Source organism: Folsomia candida, unplaced genomic scaffold, assembly GCF_002217175.1.
Source record: "Folsomia candida strain VU population unplaced genomic scaffold, ASM221717v1 Fcan01_Sc002, whole genome shotgun sequence".
Classification (NCBI taxonomy): Eukaryota; Metazoa; Arthropoda; class Collembola; order Entomobryomorpha; family Isotomidae; genus Folsomia; species Folsomia candida.
Window position 1 is genome coordinate 19,340,128 of NW_019091194.1, and position 20,962 is coordinate 19,361,089.

Sequence of the window (20,962 nt, forward strand, 5' to 3'; positions counted from 1 at the left end):
CTCATGGAAACATGGTGCTGAACGAAGGAACGTGTTTGTCAGATGGATTTGCCCCTCTTCGTCTCTCAAGAACAATACAAAAGCCTATTTCCTAAATGATTTTAAAATGAAAAGTTGAGAAAATGCGAGTATTTATATATACCTACACTTTTCTTTTACGTATGGATGTAGTGAAAGCAAGAAGAATCTATTTGAGCTGCTGCTTCGAATCAGTGTTCAAATTAAAAGGAGTGAGTGCACACTCTTTTTCTTTGAAATCGTCTTGGTTCGTTTGTGAATTATGGATAAAGCAGATGCGCCTTTTCCACTTTCTTTCAGAATAAATGGGAAAAGATGAGATTAACGCCTCGGGAAATGAATCCCTTTTCTTAATTCGTATAGATCAAGGGTAAGCCGAGTGTAGCTGCTCTCTTTCTCTGGGAAAGAATACTTGATGTAATGAACGCTACCAGATAATTTGCTCCTGTTAAGGCTCGCCGTATTATTGCCTCGTCAAGATGGAGTGATCTCTCCTATTTCTTCCAGAATATTTATGGCTACACAAACTTATTTTGTATAAATCTTGATCTTATTCCTTCTCCGAATGTGAGGCAATTCTTGCGAAAGTGGTCTAACCCTCGCGACTACTTTTCATCCTTGCAGAGGGAAAATGAGGTAATTTTCAATTTCATTTGCCCCAGAGGCACCCCGTACCCTGTACAAATCACACTTAATTTGTTCCCCCAAATTGAGATGCTCTCTCTCTCTCCCTCCTTCTCTCCTACTAGAAACCTCCCGTTTAGTTCACCAATGTGCAGGAATTTTCCATGGGTTTTCAATCTCAGAAACACAACTTAGGTATACGAACGTACTTATGTATGTACTTCGAAATATTACATGTTTTCCATTTCATTTTTTGTACTTCCTTTAATAATATCTTGACAAATGGTCATATGTATTATTATTCTTACAAGTGTGTATGCATTCCTGTACGTATGACGTGACTTGTCTTTCGTACCCGTTATGAAGATGACATATGTATCTTTACTGGGCTTCCACCCCCCCAAAAAATCATACTTTTTCGAATATTTTGTGCCGTCCTTTTACAAGACTTAAGCGAATATTTTCTTTAAAAGTTTGTAAAAGTCGATAAAAATTTATTGCACTTTGCGAGTGTGGGGGTATAAATAAACGTATTCTTCTTCTTCTGCTGCTGTCTCCCTCCATTTTATTCACGGAGGTGAATGAATTGCAAGTTTCTTATTGCAAGAAGTCATTACATCCCCACTGCATTATCCTATTGCTCTCCATCTCTCTGATTAATGGAGCTTCACATTTAATTACTCCGTAAAATGCTAGTTCGTCGTAAAACAAGTCTTTCGGGAGACATTTGCAGCGTCATAGAATTTTAAGAGACCGAGTTAATCACTGGTGACAAGTGGAAGCTTCGCAGTGACTGAGTGAGTCCACGACGACGACTGCAGTTTCGCTGGTTCTTACGGAATAAAATAATTTTTAATATGGAATAACAATGTTTGTGCTGATGGGTTGCATCTGACGATAATCATCTACCTATTTTTGTACGAGTTGAGCAAAAATATCCATGTACTTGGTGGGCATTATTGCTTTTAAGAAATGAGTTAAATGGCAGAACCTTCGGGAAGGCAGGTAGACAGACCATAAACCAAGCGACTGCGAAGAACGCTCCCTCGAGAGTTATAAAACCGAGATGTAATGGACATCCACCAGTCATTTGTTCGTGTCTAATCCGTCTCGGGAATGGTACAAGAAATCTTTTGTGGTTTGGGCATGTAGTGCGTGCACGGTTGACTGTAAACTAAGGATGAGTGGTTAATTTCTGATATTTGGTTAATGCTTAGCACAAACAAATGCATGATAATCATAAATGATATTAAATATATTAAGCAAATGAGAAAAATGATCCCATTCTTGGAATGACCCAAATGGGAATGACGTATTTTCCAATGTATTTAGATAAAATTTGCCTTACTAACCATCACTATATAACTGGGGTTACCAGTCATAGGTCAACTTCAGTTACCTGAACAAGGATAATAGGGCAAGTTCAAGGATAATCAAACCCTTGGGGCAGTCCGGTCCTTCTTTATTTTTGTAAAAAGCTACAAAAGTCCAGGTCACTGGAATTAACTAAATAATTCGTTTGAAACCCTCGATCCCTTCAGTCCTGCTTGAACCTCTCAGTTGTCCAGTCGCAGAGAAAATCTTCTCAAATACTTTGGAGTCCTTCTGCACAACACAGCTTTCTTCATTTCACCACCCACTAATAAAGAGGTATGTCTACCAAAATTCATAGTTATACAAATATCAATCAATAATATTTAGCAGTTAAATTTTTACCAACGCATGAATTTCTATGCCAAGATTTTAATTTTTCAAAACTCTTTCCTTAAATTTTCAGAAATGGCTAAATCACTAACTTTTTCTGCATTACTTCTGTCCTCCCTCCTAATCCTACTCCCAAGAGGACGGGCCGCCCCACAAGGACACAATGCAGTCAACTACCAAAACGTCGCCGTTCAAAAGTGGATTACAAGTACGTTCATCCAGACTTTCACCAAGTACCAGACGCCATCCGACCAAGACGCCGTCACGGCTGGCTCCAACTTGTTCGCAACTCTCAAATCGTCCGACTCTGCAGATGGCGGCATCAGCGGAGCAATTAGCGACGCAACCCCCGACCAATTGAAGCAGATAGTGGACAATTGGCACGAACGTTCCGTCATTTCATCTGACTCGGCAGAGGAACAGAAAACCCTGGTTGCTTCGGCCAACCTTTACAAAAAGATATTCCAGACCGTTCACATTCGGGAAGATGGCGACCTTATGTTTGGAGTCGTTGGATTTGCCAAGACGAGCCGGGAAGATGGCGGAAAGGGAACGGTACTGTATTCCTTCAGAAAGTACCAGTTCAACAAGAAGCCCACGGAAGTGAGCTACGTGCGAGACGAGAACAATTGCGCCATGTGGGGAGTGATTTGTCCGACTAGCTTTTATTTTGACGACTTTTCCGAAGAGGACAACCGTCACCTGGAGACCTTCATGTTGAGCGAGGCAATCAAGCAGTTCGTGTCGGACAATTCCGCCTTCATTACTTACATAAATCAAATTGCGGCCCAGTTCAGGCCTTTCTTACCCAAAGGAATAAATAACGCTTTGACCAAAATTGAGGAACAGTCTGACCATAGACCGGACCAAGTTTTGGAGAGCGACCCATTTAGTGCGGAGAACTTGGAGAAGTTGTAATTTACATGTTTCAATGATTTGATTGATTAATTTCTTCAATTATTCTAATCTTAATTTTACTTGACACTAATTTATTTTACGAGATTTATTGGGAGATTGTATTATTGTTTCATTCAATTCATATTGACGACAAATTTATTATTCTTATGGAACTAAAAGTTCTTCTAATTATTTCAATGTTGTAAAATCATTTTAATAAATCAATACTTGGTTTGAATCATCTCAAGTGAGAGACACACATTCGTTTATATAAATGGTTTCTATTTATTGTATCAAATTAGTGAAAATCTAATATTCTCCATCCGCTTAGTAATAACTGGTGTGAAGCTTTTATAACCTTGACCTACGGCATCATTTGGATAGTCCTTGACGTTTTCTTATCTCTTCGGTCCATGGTTTTCATTGTCAATTTTCGTCCGTCATTAAAAATTCCGTCGAAATACATATCCCGACACAACACATGTCTGGGCGTTTCACGTAAAATGGTGAAATGCATGCTTCCACTTGATTTTGGAGATTTTTGGTGTTTTGTACATGCTACTTTTAACCTATTATTAACAGATCGATCGATCGACGGAAAACTTGGTTATTATAAAAAATCGAATATTTTCTAAATTGGAGTTTAAAAATAGGAATACATAAGAAATTATTTTTAAATGTCAAATTCAACATGTTTCGTAACTCGGGTTTTGAAATTTATAAGAAAATAATATATTTTAAAGGATATAAATTAAACTCATGAAATATGACCTTTTAACTCATTATTTTAATATACCAGAGGTCAAAATTTTCATAGATCGATCGCACTAAAAAAATCAAATAGTCTAAAATTCTTTTAGCTCATGACTCGTCGTGTTATTCCAACTGTACGTGACGAAGCATGAAATAATGCAATTTGAAGAATGTCCAAAAATAGTGTGAATCAAAGTCCCACTGCCGACGTCCTTGTCCCTCTCGACGAAAATCATGTTTTCATTTATGCTTTCTCTCTGCATTATGCACCCTTGTTTCTCTTCCTCCTCCTCGTCTCTCGTGTCCCTTGCCTCGTTCGTTTGATACAGCGAAACGTGGCATGAATGAGGCAAAGTGTTGCAAACCAAATTCTAGAGGATGATGAGTAATGATGACGGAATCGATTATCTTCTCCTCAAAATGTATGCGGAATGACAAGTTGGAAACTGATTGATGTCATCCTAATCTCAAGATGCACAATTTTGATGATTCGTGATAATATTTTAATGAGGGTGCATTTTATAGTCGTGTAACTCTTGATTCTCTTTCTCCACACTTTCCCTGAAGGGCTGGATAACATGATATTTGGTTAAAATATTTAGCAAACAGACCAATTTTCCAGTAACCTTTGCAAGGTCGCGAATAAACATATCGTAAATAATTTGCGTAACTATTCCAGCTGCAGTTGCCTGCATTGCAGTATCGAAGAAAGTAAAGTAACGAGCTCTGGGTACTCACTCACAATGCACGTACGTAAAGAAAGCCGGTAGGTTTTAATGCAAGGAGCAGAGTACGCACCACTCACTCTGCGACATGCACTTCATTCAACGCCCGGAGTGCAAGCAACCTTCCAAGCTGTGCGTAAGGTCTCGAGAATGAGAAACTCGAGTCAGTGTCTGCTAGACGGTGGAGGAGACGACATCATTGCAAACACCTTCCTACGCCGTTCCAAAATCCACATTGTGTCAAATTCCTCCCTCGCAAAGGAAAGTCGTGGGGTCATCAAAGTGTATAAATTTCGCATCGTAGATATTTAGATTTTTGTACAAACTGGAACTTTCGAAACAACTTTCTCCCGATAAAAAAAGTGGTGGGAAAACAAGTATTACGAATTTTTTGTACGTAATGATTTAGAAAATTCGGTGTGGATTTTATAGTAGGTGCAAAATTATTGTTATAGCGAATGCTGCGTGTGTGTTGTTAGTGTTTGTGTGAAATGTCCCAGATCAGATTTGTTTCTGTTTTACGATCCCCATGTACATACAAATATTGCATATCACCGACAGGAAAGGAAGTAGTGCGTTTGTTACTGTTTATTGGATTGGAAGCTTATCACAAATCATTCCGACCCCGCAATTGGAATGCAAGACGAATGGGCATTGTGCACCGTCTGTAAAAATTGACACTAAACACATAATACATCATGTCGTGTGTATGTGTGTACTTTTGTCGTTCGCCGCAAAACCCGTGTTTTAAGGATTTATTTATAAGGGTCTCATAAATTCGGTGGTTTTCTTACCAGTCATGTAATCGCCATTACAACTCAGATTTGAGTAAAAATCTCAAGATATTAGTACATACCATTTGATAAAAATTTACCAAAGTGGATGAAAATAAACTGCGATAAGTTCCCAGCTTTTATGAATGTACAATTTGATAAAGGGGGATTTCTGGTGGGTATTTCTTTGTGGTGGATGTATATAAAGATGTGGTAGTTGATACCTATTGTCGGAACGGAAGAAAAAGTGGGGAGAAAAATTTGAAAATTATTTTCATACCCTCCAAGTCCGTCGTTTTATTGAGATTGATTGTGACAACCGTGACAGACGTGGGATCCACAGCAGCCAGAATTTAGAAAGTGTTGTACACATACCGAAGAGGTTGAGGTAGTTTTGAACACACTCATCAAAACGAACTCAGTTTTGATATAAAATGCATATTTTAATGTATACAAATACAGATAAGTGTAGGAGGTGCAGGAGAGTTAGACCAGCTGGGAAATTCAATCAGATTTCCACCATCAATTTGCCCACGTATAAATAAAATGATACTTGAATACTCATCAGCATAAACTTTCCGTTAAAATTTATGTCATTATTTGTCTTTAAATCAATTCCAGACGTTGGTAAAATGAGAGTTGACTTGAAACTCTTGCTGCAAATATTTAGTGTACACAGCTTTTGAGCATGCATACCTTTCGGTCGGATGAGTATAGCGTCTGTTTGTTAGTCGGCTAATTGAAAAATGCCATTGTTTTATCTAAATACGTCAAAGGCAGGACAAAGGGTACGTACCTGGGCTGTTTTAGTAGGATTACATATTTGTTACATAGGCAAGTCATGCAGTCACCAATATTTCACTTAACCCACATCAATCAATCCTTCGAATTGGCTGGTGGTCATTATTACCGTGCAGCACCCGACAGCCCGAACCCTCCTACCTGTTTGTGCTCAGACAGTAAACCAGAAAATTTTGTAACAACGCCCAACCTGTCGAAATATACATTGTTGCAGATGCGAGATCATAAAGTTGAGAACCTTGTCACTCACTCACTTTCGTCCTTCTTCCTTCCTTGTCGTCTATGTATCTGTGCAGAGGTGCAATGGTTACTTTTACTCGGAGGGGTTTGTTTGCTTAAATTTTACAATGTGCTCATAATAACGTTGCCTGTGCGATAAACAATGGACCCCACAAAAGAAAGATTGCCTTCATTTCCTAGAGTTTGTAACGACATGATCCTCTCCTGAATTTTATGACATGCACAATACAATGAAATCATTAATATTTTTAACCATTTAGAGCTAAATTCGAGAGCAATGTGATATTGCAGAATGAGATTCTTCTTCTTTCGCAGTGTACTTGATTGCACATTAATGCGAGATCGGGACGAGTCATAATTCAAACATGAAAATTTTGTTGTGAGACAGTCGTAATTTATAACAATAATAACGACAATGTTCACAGGCCCGTCCTCGGCATAACTTTGTCCGACTGGGAACGTCCTTCTCTTTCCCTCTCTCAACGCGGTGGTCTTCTCGTGAATAGGGGATCATCATCTTATTATTTACCTACCCAATCAACTATTCATCTGCCCTGCGTACGTATATGCATATCTATTACTCGAGGAATCTTTGAACCACCACGGCTACCTTGAACTTCGACCATATTTTTAGTTTAGTTTTGGAATCATCACAATGTCGGCTCAGCCACACAATTGACAATAAGTGGGGTGAATAATGTCACTTGATTGTGTTGTGGTCCGTTCTATATGTGGGTACAATTATGGAAAACTTTTTTGTCTCGGATCTCGCGACATTAACAAGAGCTCAGTTGACAGGAAAAACCCTGATTATTTATGTCCCATTTTTTTCCATGGAATTCCAGCATCTTTCACGTTCAGTTTTATACCGTGACTTATGTATGAACTCGTACCGTGACATATATTTCTAAATATTCATACCAATATTTAATCAAACCGCACCACCACCATTCGCTATACAAATAATGATAATAACACCACTACCAATAGTTTCACTAATGAAATGTGTCTCATGCAAGTTGCATATTGTTGAATAATAAAGCTTAAAAACTAAAGTGATCAAACTGCGAATATAAAAAAAGTGCCCATAATTCTTGAAATCCATCAAGGGTCAAATTCAGTGTTTAGTGCGCAACACCCAATTTCAACTACAACAATCCCTGAATTAAAGTGAGAGTGTGATTTTAAGATGAATTTTCAAATTCACACCAATTTTCTCAACCTTCCACTTTCATGGGAAAACTGCCATTAATTCAAATGCTAATCTCACAATTTATGGGTTATGAGGATTACTATTATTAGTAGTGCATGGTCGTTGTTGTGAGTGTCGAGGGACCACACCAACGCAACTCTGGATTGATGGAATGGAATAAGGGCTTCAAAACGCAAGAGATCTCTCCATCTCCACAACTACTTAATCCTTTTACACCCCGCCATTTCCGTTACGAACATGAAAAATTACCAAAGGATTACCCTTGCATTGCCAGACTTACAAGTCAAAATTCTCAAAAAAAAAACTGAAATTTTTAAAAATTTAAACCGACCACGTTGGGAATTACATAATCAACTCATTAATATGTAAGCACTTGAAGACTTTTAAAGTCTCATCCGCATTTTAAAATCTTAATTAGCTCGCCATCAAGCAAGAAAACAGGCAAAGATTACTAATTCCGCTGGGATGATTGAATTCTAAACGTGATGATAAAATGGAAATGGAGAAATTATAAACCACTGTCAGCATGATGATCACCACGGATTGAAGTCTGCAGAAATGCAGTCAAGGTATGTAGCATGTTGTGCATCGTGGTGATTTGACCCCTGCTGCTACCAACCGACTGAGAACTGTGCAACTACTGAATTAATGGAGAAACAAGGCACACACACAAAAGCGATGGAGGAGTAGGAATAAGTGCCATGTTCGAGAATTGCTTGTTCTACAAAGCGACTCAACCTCATTCATATTCACCACAAAATTAATAATAATATTGCACTCCAGTCCTACCCACGAGGATGAAATGCAAGAAACGAACCAGGTTCACCCAAACAAGTAATAATGCAACCAAAAACGTGACTGAGGAAAAGTAATAACCCCAAAATGCACCGGTGAAACGGTTCCCTCCGTGAGGAATGTGGGTAAGAAGAAAGAATACATAAGTCCAGATTTCGTTCGGGGCCAACTTTAATGAAAGGGAGGAAGAGTTATTACGGGGTAGTAGCCACCCCGCTCATGTCTCAATTCACAATTTACCCGAATTCGGTGCCCACAAAATAAAGTAAACTTTGAAAACTACGTGAACGTGGCGTGGATGGCAATGACATGGTGGAGAGGTGCATGTTAACCTGCTAACTCGACCACCATCAAATCATGCACTCGGACTTTCAGTCTCCCGCATATCTTCATCTCATCAAACTTATCGAGTCAAAGGTGGATGGAAGGCTGGCTCAAGTGGGAAGAAACTGGGAACCAAGATGTGAAACGAATATTAATTTCAGATCTGTGTGGACGGGGTGAAGTTGAGGAGGTGCATTTAATAATTGAATCAACGGCCAAGTAACCCTTCTCTCGCGTCCAAATTTCTACACTTAAAATGCAAAATATACACTTGCCATTACTCTTTAATTAGGGGGAATGAGCCTCTGAGTGAGTGCTACGAGTGGTACGTGCAAGAATAAGGCAACGCAACTACTTGAAGAACTACTGATGAAGAAATTACCCCCGTCAGAAGAAGAAGGAGGAAATGAATGATGTAATGCAAGTCTCAAAATAAAATAAGCCCAGAAATTTTAAAACTTTTCCTAATCGTCGCAAAGGATGAGGAATGGTGACAATATTTCTAAACGAATTAGCCAATTACAACTAATTGAGACAAAGGAAGGAAGGACGAAATTCGGAGGAACTAATCTGTTTCATTACGCTACAATTACTAACACGATGCATTAACAAATTAAAAGTTCTCAGCCTTTACACAATTAGGCAAACTATAACTTTGTCTTTCCATAATTACCAAAGGCGCACAAATAACAAATAAATTGCCACAATGTCTAAAATGCTCAAAAACTCGTTCGCCTCCAAAGGAGGGTCAACATCGAGTCAAAAAAGTGCAGTTGCACAGAACTCGAGTATAAGAGGAAGGCACACCACCTTTCCTAATCCCCCAGCACCCCATGCCACCAAAGTCCCTGCAAGTCTTACCAAGTCCGAATTACTGAACTCTCACGCGATCAAGGATAAGATTCCGGAGGTGGGTGGAGTCGGTCAAGGGAACAGACTCGTTGTCATTCAGACCTCCACAAAAAAATCAAAGGCTGCGCCAACTGAAAAGTCGGTTCGTAGCTCATCCGCCATTTCTTACAAGAACACGTGCCCCCCTGAGTACCAGGGTCACTGGAGATCTGGGAACGAAATTCAGACAACTACGTCTGGAGGAGTCGACTATGGGGAGATTTTGGGGTCAACGAGTGATATCACGGCTGCAACAATCATGTTCAAGGGTGAAGGAAACAATGGTCACGGGAGAACAAAAAGGGTAAGAGAATTAAGACTGCAAATGGATGATCTAATTCTATTTAATATTATTACGCACTGTTATGTAATACTACGTCACAAGCGCGATTTAAACAAAATGCAAATTGATTTTCTCTTCCCTCCCAATATCGAATCTGTACCGGTGAAGTGGTGAATCTCAATAATAACAGTTCTTAAAGTGCTTCTCTCGGGACTCACTGATGATTTTAATCTACTCGCTTTTTCCTTCCACGGTACAATTCCAAACTTGATAATAGTTGTCATTTCATTTAATCAAAGTGTAAGAAAATACTGGGAACGAGAAACCAGAAACGAGTCCTTTACCCATTTACACCAAACAATGCGTCCTTGTATCCATTTGCCTTCATGATCATGAAAAGAGACGCGTATAAACAAATTGGAGGCGTAAGTAAAGTGAGATCCTCGTGTTGTCGCTGTCGTATCCCATTTCTCCGTCTGTGTTGTCCTTGGCAGTGATCACCCCATCATTACCAAAGCTTTCAGAAGGAGAGGAGGAGGAGGAGGAGGGATGCTCCTTGGATTCGATTACGTGTCGAGAGGAGCGAGAGAGAAAGTCGACTTTTAAGTTGCGTTCTTGACTGAAATGAATTTTCTTTCCCAAATCATTCCTCTCACTTTTGTTTGTTGTTGCACTTTTTGTTTTGATATTGAATCCACTGCTGCAGCAGGAAATTTGTGTATAAAGTCAAACCCCGATTAGGGGCACGTGGTCCTACATATAAGTACACTGCAATTTTCATGTTTTCCAGTTCACTTCCTCACTCATGCAATCCAACTGCTGCTGCTGCTGCAGGAGCATTATTATTCACCAATTTAGCATCGAGCTGCCTTTCACTCTCTCCATTTCACCACTTGCATATACCGGATTTGGAGTAGCTTGTCGAGTGCAGCAGCCTGTTTGTGGTCGCTGGGAGCCAGTGGAGCGGTGATAATAAGGCATCATGCGATGACAGCCACGAGGATGTGTCTCTGAAATATTGTCTCTTTGCCTCCACACACATATTGCATTGCACATTGGTGAGGCGAAGAAGGTGTAAACAAACGCATTGTCCAACCACCACCACCACCGCGACCGGATGTTGGTTGATTTCACCCAACATTATTGCAGCCCAACTGAATAAATCCTAAAAGCTTACTACGTTTCATGGGTGAGTCGTCGTCGTCGTCGATGATCCTCCTGTCCAGACCCCTGCTTCCACTACTGGTTTATTCAGTAGTGTTTCTGAAAGGGAGGGAAAACTTGCACCAATTGAACGCAAATATATATGGAAATGTCCAACGTGACAAATTCTGAGATGTGGCCATCCTCCTGCAGCTCAGCTAGAGCATCACGTAGGTAGCGTCACGATTGGTAGTTTATTCAAATCCATCGCAGTTTTCAGTAACTCGTGCACCAAAAGTTCCATCCCGATTGCCATAAATTGGAAACATGATGGGGAACGAAATGATGGATTTTCCTTGAGCTCATTGTCACAGCTTAAACCGTTTCAAAAATTCTTTTCATATTGTGATGGACGGATTTGGTAGTGGGATTGGGAGAAAATTCGTCTCTTGCACAAAGCACTGGCAGGATTTTGGAGGATAATAATAATAATACGGCTTATATTCCGTGTGTGTATGCATGTTCCACGTGTGTGCATTATTTGGCTGGTTATTCCTTCAACTTTTAAACGCATTCAATTCAACTGCTCCATTCACACTCGGCGTTTTACTTTCACCTGCTCACCAAATCTTCGTTTTCACTTTGTGCAGCCATTCAGCTTCTCAAATAAGACCATTCTAGTCTCCAACTTTCTCCATTCAGATGCGATGAATGACCTTTCTTCGCTATTCACTCCTTAAATCCAGGAAAGAATTGCTGCTACAAATTTGACGAGGAAGAATTCATCCTTTAGTCTGCTTAACCTTTTTATCAGTTTTTCTTGTACATCACGAATGACAAGTACGCACAAATGGGGGAGGAAAGCTGCAGGTAATGGAGGGTCAATTCATAAATGTTTTAAGAGAACAAGACGTACCAACAAGAGGAGCAACATGCGATGGGGTAGAATAAATTGCATTACGGAAATGAAAGTGATTCCAGGGTAGTCATATATTTTAAGAAGTGCACAAGTCGTGAATACCGCATTACAACGAATATTCTTGTGCATTACTTTGTAATTGTAATGTTATGTAAGCACATATTTAGTGTTTTATTGTGTCATGTGGACACACAATAAGGATAAAAGTTTAAATGCTACCCAAAAAATGGAGAGTTTTGTACATACTTTTGCATGGCTTATAGCGTGGATTAAGAGTAATTACTGGATACTGGGTTGTGCCCGTTTAATACGTGCTTATACATACCAACACACATGACAATGGTGTCTGGCAATATTTGGCCTTTGAAGTTTGGAACAATGGGGAATTCTTTGGAACTGCTCCGGACCCCGTATTTCCATCGTCCGCCCTTTATTATCTCCCTCCCCCCACGAGGAGCAGCTTGTGTACGAACGTTTCGATAAAGCAGAATTGAAATTGAGTCTGTTCAATTATTAATTCATTAGCGTAGTTGATGTCGCATTGTGTATTTACGTTGGTCCTTGGTGGTGGTGGTGGCCGTGTGGTGTGAATTTGGACTCCTGCAGCCTCGTCCAAGCTGATTATGACAATTGTGGGAAGTAAATTGCATCACAGGCAGACGGGCATTCATACACATCCGGGTATTATCCCTTATCGATTCCTGAGGCAGTGGACTTCATAAAATATCCCACTTTTTGGCTACATAGGTTTGCATTTCTCTATAATACACTGCCACAAAATTAGAAGTTTTATAAATCCCAAGCTATTTATGAAAATAATTAAGATGAAATACTCATGGAATATGTTACAGCGATATTTTATCGAAATCCGTCTAAAGTTTTACTGCATCAGGATTGATTTCGATATGGCATATTAAAGGTTTATGTTCAAAGAGCATAAAATGAGTTTTGAGGAGAAATGAGCTTTCTCTTTTGTGAAGCTGGGTAACCAACAGGAATTAACTTATTCAGTGTGTAATGCATATAATCCAATAGAAAAGCCATCAAATTATGTAATTTTCCATCATTCGCTGAATTTCTCTGCTATAACGGAAATGATTCGAGTTTCTCTTTCCCTTCGTCAAGATTCTAGTTTGACTATATTTTCTGGGTGCATGTACGAATGTAAGGATGCATTCTAAACCGATTTGGAATATAGTAGTGGGGAATTGGATATTGTGTGAGTAAAGTAATGACGGGTTGACTAAAATTTCGAATAAAATATAATGCAACTGAGATAGCTAAAGAGTTTAAAATACTTTACATAATTTGGATTATAAATTTCTTGGAAATCCTGTAATTTTATACAAAATGTAATCAACATATTAAGAACTTTGTACTTTTGTATCCTACAATTCCAACGTTCCGTAAAGCACATTTCCCTTTGTCTGCAAAACGCATTCGCCATTATTACGAGAAACATTAATGCACATTTCCGTCCATCCCGTGCCTCGACTTCTCCCAAAGGCTCAAGGCCAGCCATAACATGGACGACCTTGCCGGCTGCATTCGCTGCAACTGCACTGCCCTTCTGGCTGATGGTGGCATTCGGGTGAAAGTTGAGGCATCCAATCTCTCCCATTTCGGTCTGCTCTCTCTTTATGACCACTTTCCATCTCCACGACCAACTCACCCTCCAACCAACCAACTAACCTGAACTAAGGAAAACAGCTTCACTGCTGCACTTCCTGCTGCATTTCTTCTCTTTCCTCATTTTCATTCTCCATTCTGACTCTGTTTCCCCATCACCAACCAACTTTCTCCTAAACTTCTTAATACATGCTAAGAACTCAAGAATTTAAATACGTGTGTGTGGCCCCCCTTATCTTCCACTCGCTCCCTTGTTTCATTTTCGACCAGGTCTAATCTAACGTCGAAAATGTGCAGTGGCAAGTTTCCTACTTTACAAAATATATGTAAACTTGGCCGAGAGAGAGAGAAAGTCAAATGAAATCATGCCTACGTGATCTTACGCTATCACATACATACAAAGTCACAATAAAATTCAGCATGTGACATGAAGACCAAATTCCTACCTTTTTTTTAAGTAAATGTGCATGCAACCCGGAATACGGATGCGTTTTTTTAAGCAATCAATACTCATGGGTTGACCCTGCGTGATGATTGTAGTTTCATACGTCGCTTTTTCCAGGAAACTTTGTAACTTGTGGCATCTTAATAGGAAAAGTTTTAAACTGGATGTGCAGTGGCATTATTTCTTATTTCTACCCGCACTTGCTGCACTCTGACATCAAAAATATTATTAAATGCATCCAGTCACACCCTCCGCCTTCGCTAATGTAGAAAAATAGTGGCGACACATCCAAAGAAAGAAAGCGGGGAGCTACTTTTTCTCAACGGAGGGTTGAACTCTCGGAAAGTTTGCTGGATTTAGGGATGTGCATTAATGGTGACAGTTTACTTATAAATGGATATTTTTTCACCGTGTGATGAAACTTTTCAAAAAAATTGGAAAAGTTGCCTTAAATGTCCGTCGCAGGTCGACCATATTTTTGCATCTGTGACCACATTTCGTATTCAATAATTTTAATAAAATTTCCACTAAAGAAGGCAAGCAGTGTGGATTCAAAAACACTTATTTTTTGTCCGTTCTTCTCATCTCGTATCAATTTCTACATACTTTGTCTCACTTTCACCCCCACCAACCATCATCCCCACCTTTTAGATATCATCACTTCAATCATCCATTTCGCACAATAAGAGCTCTCCCACAAAAACACCCTCGCAGAGTTCTCGAAACTTTGCACAAAAGCTTATCTCTCAGTTCAAGGACTTTGGGGTGTGAGGCAGACGAGTGTTTAAAACGGAAAATGGGAAGGAAATTTGTTTGCATTTCCAGCACCATCACGGTATTTATATTTATCGAGAAGACGTAAAGTAAACAGTTCATCAGATCATGGGCGGCAGGCAGCAGGGTAACGAACAGCAGAAGAGAGAATAGGGTGGCATTTCGACACTTGTGATGCATTGTGGAGGAGTTGACACCGTCATAATATTGCCACTGGGCGATGATACTGGAGGATGATGACTGTGCGACGCAGCAGCAGCGGTGGCGGATTCTCCATTGTTAATCAGACTTTTGTAATGAATCGTGAATCGGTCCATGCAGCCAGTTGCCTCCGGGGGCAGGAGGGAGTTGCCATGATATTGGTGACATTCTGCAGAAAACCCTAATGCGTGTTCGAATGCATGAGAATGCAGCCATCGCAGTGCACTGACTGATCACTTTTGACGATCCAGCCCAGTAGTGCAATTTGGAAGTAAACACGGGTGGGTGGGCCTTGTTTTCCTGGAAATAAAACCAGATTAGTCTTAACGATCTCTTTGTGAATGAATACAATGCAATACTTTTTGGATGAGGGAAGGAAGGTGAATGCTGTGCGATACATGCATTCACCGATCGATTGTTGAGGTTGATCTGGGGAAAGTGCTCGATATCCCTCCACACTCGCGACAAGAGATCTGGCTGACATTTGGTTTTTATAGCCCCCGGTCTCATGAATGAAGCAAGTCTTGGTTTTGATATTGTGAAAGCTCGATTCATTAATAAAAGGAAGGAAGAAATCCATTTGCGTGGTTGTGGAGACCTCATAACCCAATCAACCAACTTCATCCATTCTGCTCACCCTTCTTCTAATTTCTGTCGAGGGTGAGGCGACAGTGAGGTTGTGGGTTTCGTCGTACTTCAAGGAAACTCGGCTGCTCTGCTTGATTACAGAAATCACTTACTGGACTCGTAACACCTTCACGTCCACATTTTCTTCCAATCGCAATCAAATCACAAAGGTTAATTCGTTCAAGATTTGATTACTTAAACTTGAATTTCGATTTCAGCCAACCGCCAATCGATGGGAGCACTAATCGAATCACATTTGCAGTTTCGGCTACAAAGTGCATTTCAGTTGGTGCATTTTATACATAAAATTTTACATTTTTACCATGTATACACATCCGCGGCGTAATAATATTCTACAAACACAACAAGCAATCCAATATCCCGATGACATTTCAAATCTAATAAAAAGTAATGACACTTGAGTTGCGTTATTACGATTATGTGTATTGTAATGACAAACCGTTATCATAAAGCTAACTGGAGTCAGTCAAGGATCAATATACTTTTGTATTTTTAACGGCCCAAGATGCTAATACAGTGCAGGAAATGATACTTTGGGAAATACGAGCTTAAATTTACAAACTCCTAGGAACGATAACCGCAATCTAATAGTTGAAGCAAGTTCCTTGGTTATCTAAATATGTGGTTAGTTAAATTGCGAAGTTGTCTATACAGTTTTTGCAATGATAAACATACGTGTTTTGTACGAAATTCTCTGGATTTTAGTATTTTTCCCTGTCTGACAAGGTGTTTAATCACCTTCTGTCTGTACAGATAAGCCAAGCACGATTTCATACTTTCTTCCGCCAGTCTGCATAATGGTAGCAGCAACAACGAAATACTAGGCAAATATTAAGACAATGACCAAAATAACAGTAAAATTTATTGCTACATTGATCCAAGATTGGTGTTGAACAAATCACTTTCACTTCATTGTGCACACCTTAACCCAATTGAAAATGAAACTTGAGACGGAGAAGAACACGCCAACTTTCCGACTCCAAGCGAGAGCAACCGGCATTTATAAAACCACCCCCACCCCCACCCCCATCCACCCCCACCCCCACCCTCATCCACCCCCACCCCCACCCCCATCCACCCCCACAATTTTTATGGGGCAACGTGAGATACCTTGGGGAAAAGTGAGATTCTATTTCATATTGGGGTATCGTTCGTAATTAGCGAGCGAAGCGAGCAGGTTAGGTTAGATCAACTAGGTACGCGTAAAGCCTGGAAGGCTGAGCTAGCTAACCTAGCTAGCTAGGCTAGATAGAACCTAGGTAGCACTTCTAGCTAGCTAACCTAGGTAGCACTTCTAGCTAGCTAACCTAGGTAGCACTTCTAGCTAGCTAACCTAGGTAGCACTTCTAGCTAGCTAACCTAGGTAGCCTTGCTAGCTAGCAGAGCTACCTAGGTTAGGTAGCTAGAATTTCTACCTAGGTTCTATCTAGCCTAGCTACCTAGGTTCTAGCTACCCTAGCTACCTAGGTTCTATCTAGCCTAGCTAGCTAGGTTTGCTAGCTCAGCCTTCCAGGCTTTACGCGTACCTAGTTGATCTAACCTAACCTGCTCGCTTCGCTCGCTAATTACGAACGATACCCCAATATGAAATAGAATCTCACTTTGCCCCAAGGTATCTCACGTTGCCCCATAAAAATTGTGGGGGTGGATGGGGGTGGGGGTGGGGGTGGACGAGGGTGGGGGTGGATGGGGGTGGGGGTGGGGGTGGGGGTGGATTTGGGTGGGGGTGGGGGTGGTTTTATAAATGCCGAGAGCAACAGTCAGTATATCAATAAAATAAGGGTATGTAAAGGGTGTTAATAAAGTCCGATCCCATGCATTTTTTGGAGCGTGGTTGTTACAAATTCAGCTGGAACTTTTGAACCAGTGAAGTTATTTATTTCAAATTTTTACCATGGGAGGAACAACTAAACGTGTATGTCATGAGCTTCTTAGAGTTGAGATACAAACATTGCATCAGCAGGGGCTTAAACCTACAGAAATTGTGCAAAAATTGGGCTGCAGCCGCAGAACTGTTTGGAAATGGAAGAATAAAAATTTTGTCCACGACAAAAAGCGACCAGGGCGACCCAGAAAGGTGTCACCTACCACAAAAAGAATGATTAAAAACAGACTTTGCAAGAAAACCGGTAGTTCATTACGTAATTGAGCAAGGGAGTTAAATGACTCAAAACGCTATAAAGAGAAGAAGAAGCAAATTAACTGTGTGACCGTGCAAAAATTTGTGAAAACTACGAAGTGGGGTCACACAGCTTACAAACTAACCAAAAAAACCTCTCATGTCACAAAAATATATCGATGACCGTCTGAAATTTGAAGAACTCCTTCAGAAAAGTGCCCATTTGAGTGAAAAAAGACTTGGTGAAGAATTGCGCAGTCACATCCTTTGGACTGACGAATCTATTATTGAACTATATCCAAAATTGAACCAACAAAATGTTCGTTACAGGACAGAAAACAAATCGGATGTACCATCAAGAGCGATCCCAAAATTCGGGCTTAAAGTTATGGTAGCGGGTGGATTTTGTGCACGTTGCGTGACCCCTCTACATATCATACCAAAAGGCCAATCAGTCAATGCAAAGCATTATATGGAAAAAATATTACCTATCTATTTCGATAGCATGGGGAACAAGGAAATATTTCCGAATGAAAGAAAAATAGTTTTCATGCAGGATGGTGCTATAGCCCATACAGCAAAAGCGAGTTTGAGTCTCATCAAGACGCAAGTTTCAACGGTCTGGAGCAAGGGGGTGTGGGCCGCTAACGGCCCAGATTTGAATCCCCTGAAGAACCAGTGGTCCATACTTAAGGAAAATGTATACAAAGAGCCACAACCCCGGACGAGGGAAGAGCTAGTAAAAAAAAGTTCAAGATGTATGGAATTCGATTTCCAGAGGCACATTGGAAAAATTAGCACAGAGCCTTAAACAAAGAGTTGAGGGCATGGTTAAAGTAAATGGTAACAAGACCAAATACTAAGGTAAATATGTCGAACATTTTTTGTAAGTATCACGGGTAGTTTTTTTTTATACTAGCCTTCACTTTTTTACAGGAAAAATGGGATCGGACTTTATTAACACCCTGTATCCTTCCAAGGGTTCATAAACGTACTTCTAGGCGCAGTTAGCTGAAGGTCATTCCAGAATCGGGTTCAGTGCAATCCTGCATCGATTGTACGATGCAGTTTGGATGATCAAACCGAGTTCCAGGATATTTGCCCACTTAAAGAGCATATTCTGGAGAGAGAGCATTTACCCGAATAAATTGGATACGTATCCGATACGATCTCGGCTCTTGCCCTCTCGTGCTTACACAACTCTGGAAAAAGAAACCCATGCACTTTATGTTTCGTATTATTACTTTGTATGTATGTAGCCGTAGAAGGAAGGAGCAAGGGACGACTCTGGATATTATTAGCATGTCGGACCAAAAAACTCTTAATCTGGAGCTCGTAAAATTTTTCAATCGGAAACTTTATGATGCGGAAAACAACGATGAATAGAGTAAAGATCTCCTTCCGGACTAATAGGGGACAAATGTAAAAGTGCGCTATAAAAGAAGGAAGAGAGAGAGCGCAAAATTGGAACAATTGTCTTTCCCATTGGTAATAGTAGTACATAAAAACGAGGGTGAATGAGCATCAGATTGACGATGGGGTGATTACGATGAGAGACATTCGTCTTTAAATGCTAAATGGCATCGTATAATCAAAGATACTGCAACACTGACATTATAACTTCCTCCTCTTCCGAAGGATGTAAAACTATCCGTCTTTTTCAAAATTGTATTTATTCACTTGGTTTTATTTAGCCATTAAATTTTCACGAGACCAAATAATTCTCCGGTAAAATATTTATTTACTTGCACACATTCTCTACTCTTTTCAAGTAAATTTACCCCTCCTCCAACTTTCTAATTCATTTAATTTGACTCTCTCTCTCGCTCCCCTCGGATGGATGGAATCAAACCCAGGAATTTTGTATTTCCACAAAGAATTTCAAGTATTTGCTCATTTCTGATCAAACAACAGTCCGGGTTGGTTGACTGATTGTGAGTGAGAGAACTAATGACTCCTTCAGTACGGGATCATGACGAAAAAGGGACATCTCTGACAAAGTGAGGTTTCTTCTCGCTGGAGAAGATTTCCTACAACTAAATACTTATACTTCTGTCATTACTGAGGATGGAGAATGGACGTCGTCGGTATCGCAGAAGAAAAATTGTCCATGGACTTGACTCTGTTCTTTTCCAGATGCACTTAACCTTTTCTGGAGACTGGGCTGGTAGAGTAATAAATCATAAAAGTCAATAATCCTTTCTCAACATCTTTCAGCCCCTTATCTCTCCATTTCTGTTGCTCCTCGCGTATGTCATCCGGAAGGAAAAAGACGACCTTACAGAGAGGGAAATGAGATGAGTCTGTAAAGGAGAGACGTCACTTCTTTGATGACAGTAAAGTAAATTAGAGGAAGGAACGATGGGAAAGTAAATAAATAAATAAAGTCGTGCCAGAAATTCTTTCTTGCCTTCGAAACGTGGTTGGCCAATGGGATGAAAGTATTATGGACGAGATGTTAATTAATCTTTGGCCATGTGGGTGAATGACACCACTGAATTTTCAATTTTTTCTTCGTCTTTATCAATTGTGGAACTCTGTTCGAAATTTTGGACTGTGAAATATCGCTGGGGTTTTATTTCGTTGGAATTATGTGTTGTTTTTCTTTGACAAGATTCTATCAGATTGTCAAGCCCCTTAATTCCTGTCACAATTTGAACGAAAAAATACTCTTTCTTTAACCATTCCATTTCTCATGGTGCAACAACTGAGATGATTTGATTTCAATCTCGCACTTAATCATTCTGCTCGTTCTGTGGGTACGTACGTATTTATTTTGCATGTGCATTTATTATTAGCAAGGCACGGTACGTACGTAATATGCGAAAGCAAGTCGTGAATGATTTATAAAGTGACATGTTTGGCCCGATTGCAACTCATGATTTAAGATGGATTGTTATTTTCCCATTAAATTCTTGGCGGCTTAAAAAGCTCCTCTGCTGACGTGGAGTTGGTTGTTCTTTCCTCCAGTTCTTTTGTGCAGTTCATTGTTATGAAATTACAAATGTGTGGTTGGATAAATTGGTCTGACTTTGAGTTGACA

The 20,962-nt window shown here is 40.0% G+C and overlaps 2 protein-coding genes across 10 annotated transcripts in view; both read left to right on the forward strand.

Annotated features, from left to right (window-relative positions):
- Positions 1-20,962, forward strand: part of LOC110843569 (protein sickie) — a 163,378-nt gene that overhangs the window by 19,409 nt on the left and 123,007 nt on the right. For 4 of the 9 annotated variants that reach the window (XM_035848220.1, XM_035848221.1, XM_035848224.1 and 1 more), the window contains exon 1: positions 8,070-10,062. The exons of 1 other annotated variant lie outside the window; for it this stretch is intronic. In XM_035848220.1, coding sequence (XP_035704113.1) covers positions 9,574-10,062 — 489 coding nt within the window. In that variant the 5' untranslated portion in view covers positions 8,070-9,573. Of the gene's footprint in view, positions 1-8,062; positions 10,063-20,962 lie in introns of those variants that run through there. 4 more of the 9 variants (XM_035848218.1, XM_035848219.1, XM_035848229.1 and 1 more) reach the window with 3 other exon arrangements.
- LOC110843625 lies at positions 2,094-3,502 on the forward strand. Its single transcript, XM_022089610.2, has 2 exons — positions 2,094-2,292; positions 2,420-3,502. The coding sequence occupies exon 2, from the start codon at positions 2,422-2,424 to the stop codon at positions 3,262-3,264; it is 843 nt and encodes a 280-aa protein (XP_021945302.1). The 5' UTR covers positions 2,094-2,292; positions 2,420-2,421; the 3' UTR covers positions 3,265-3,502.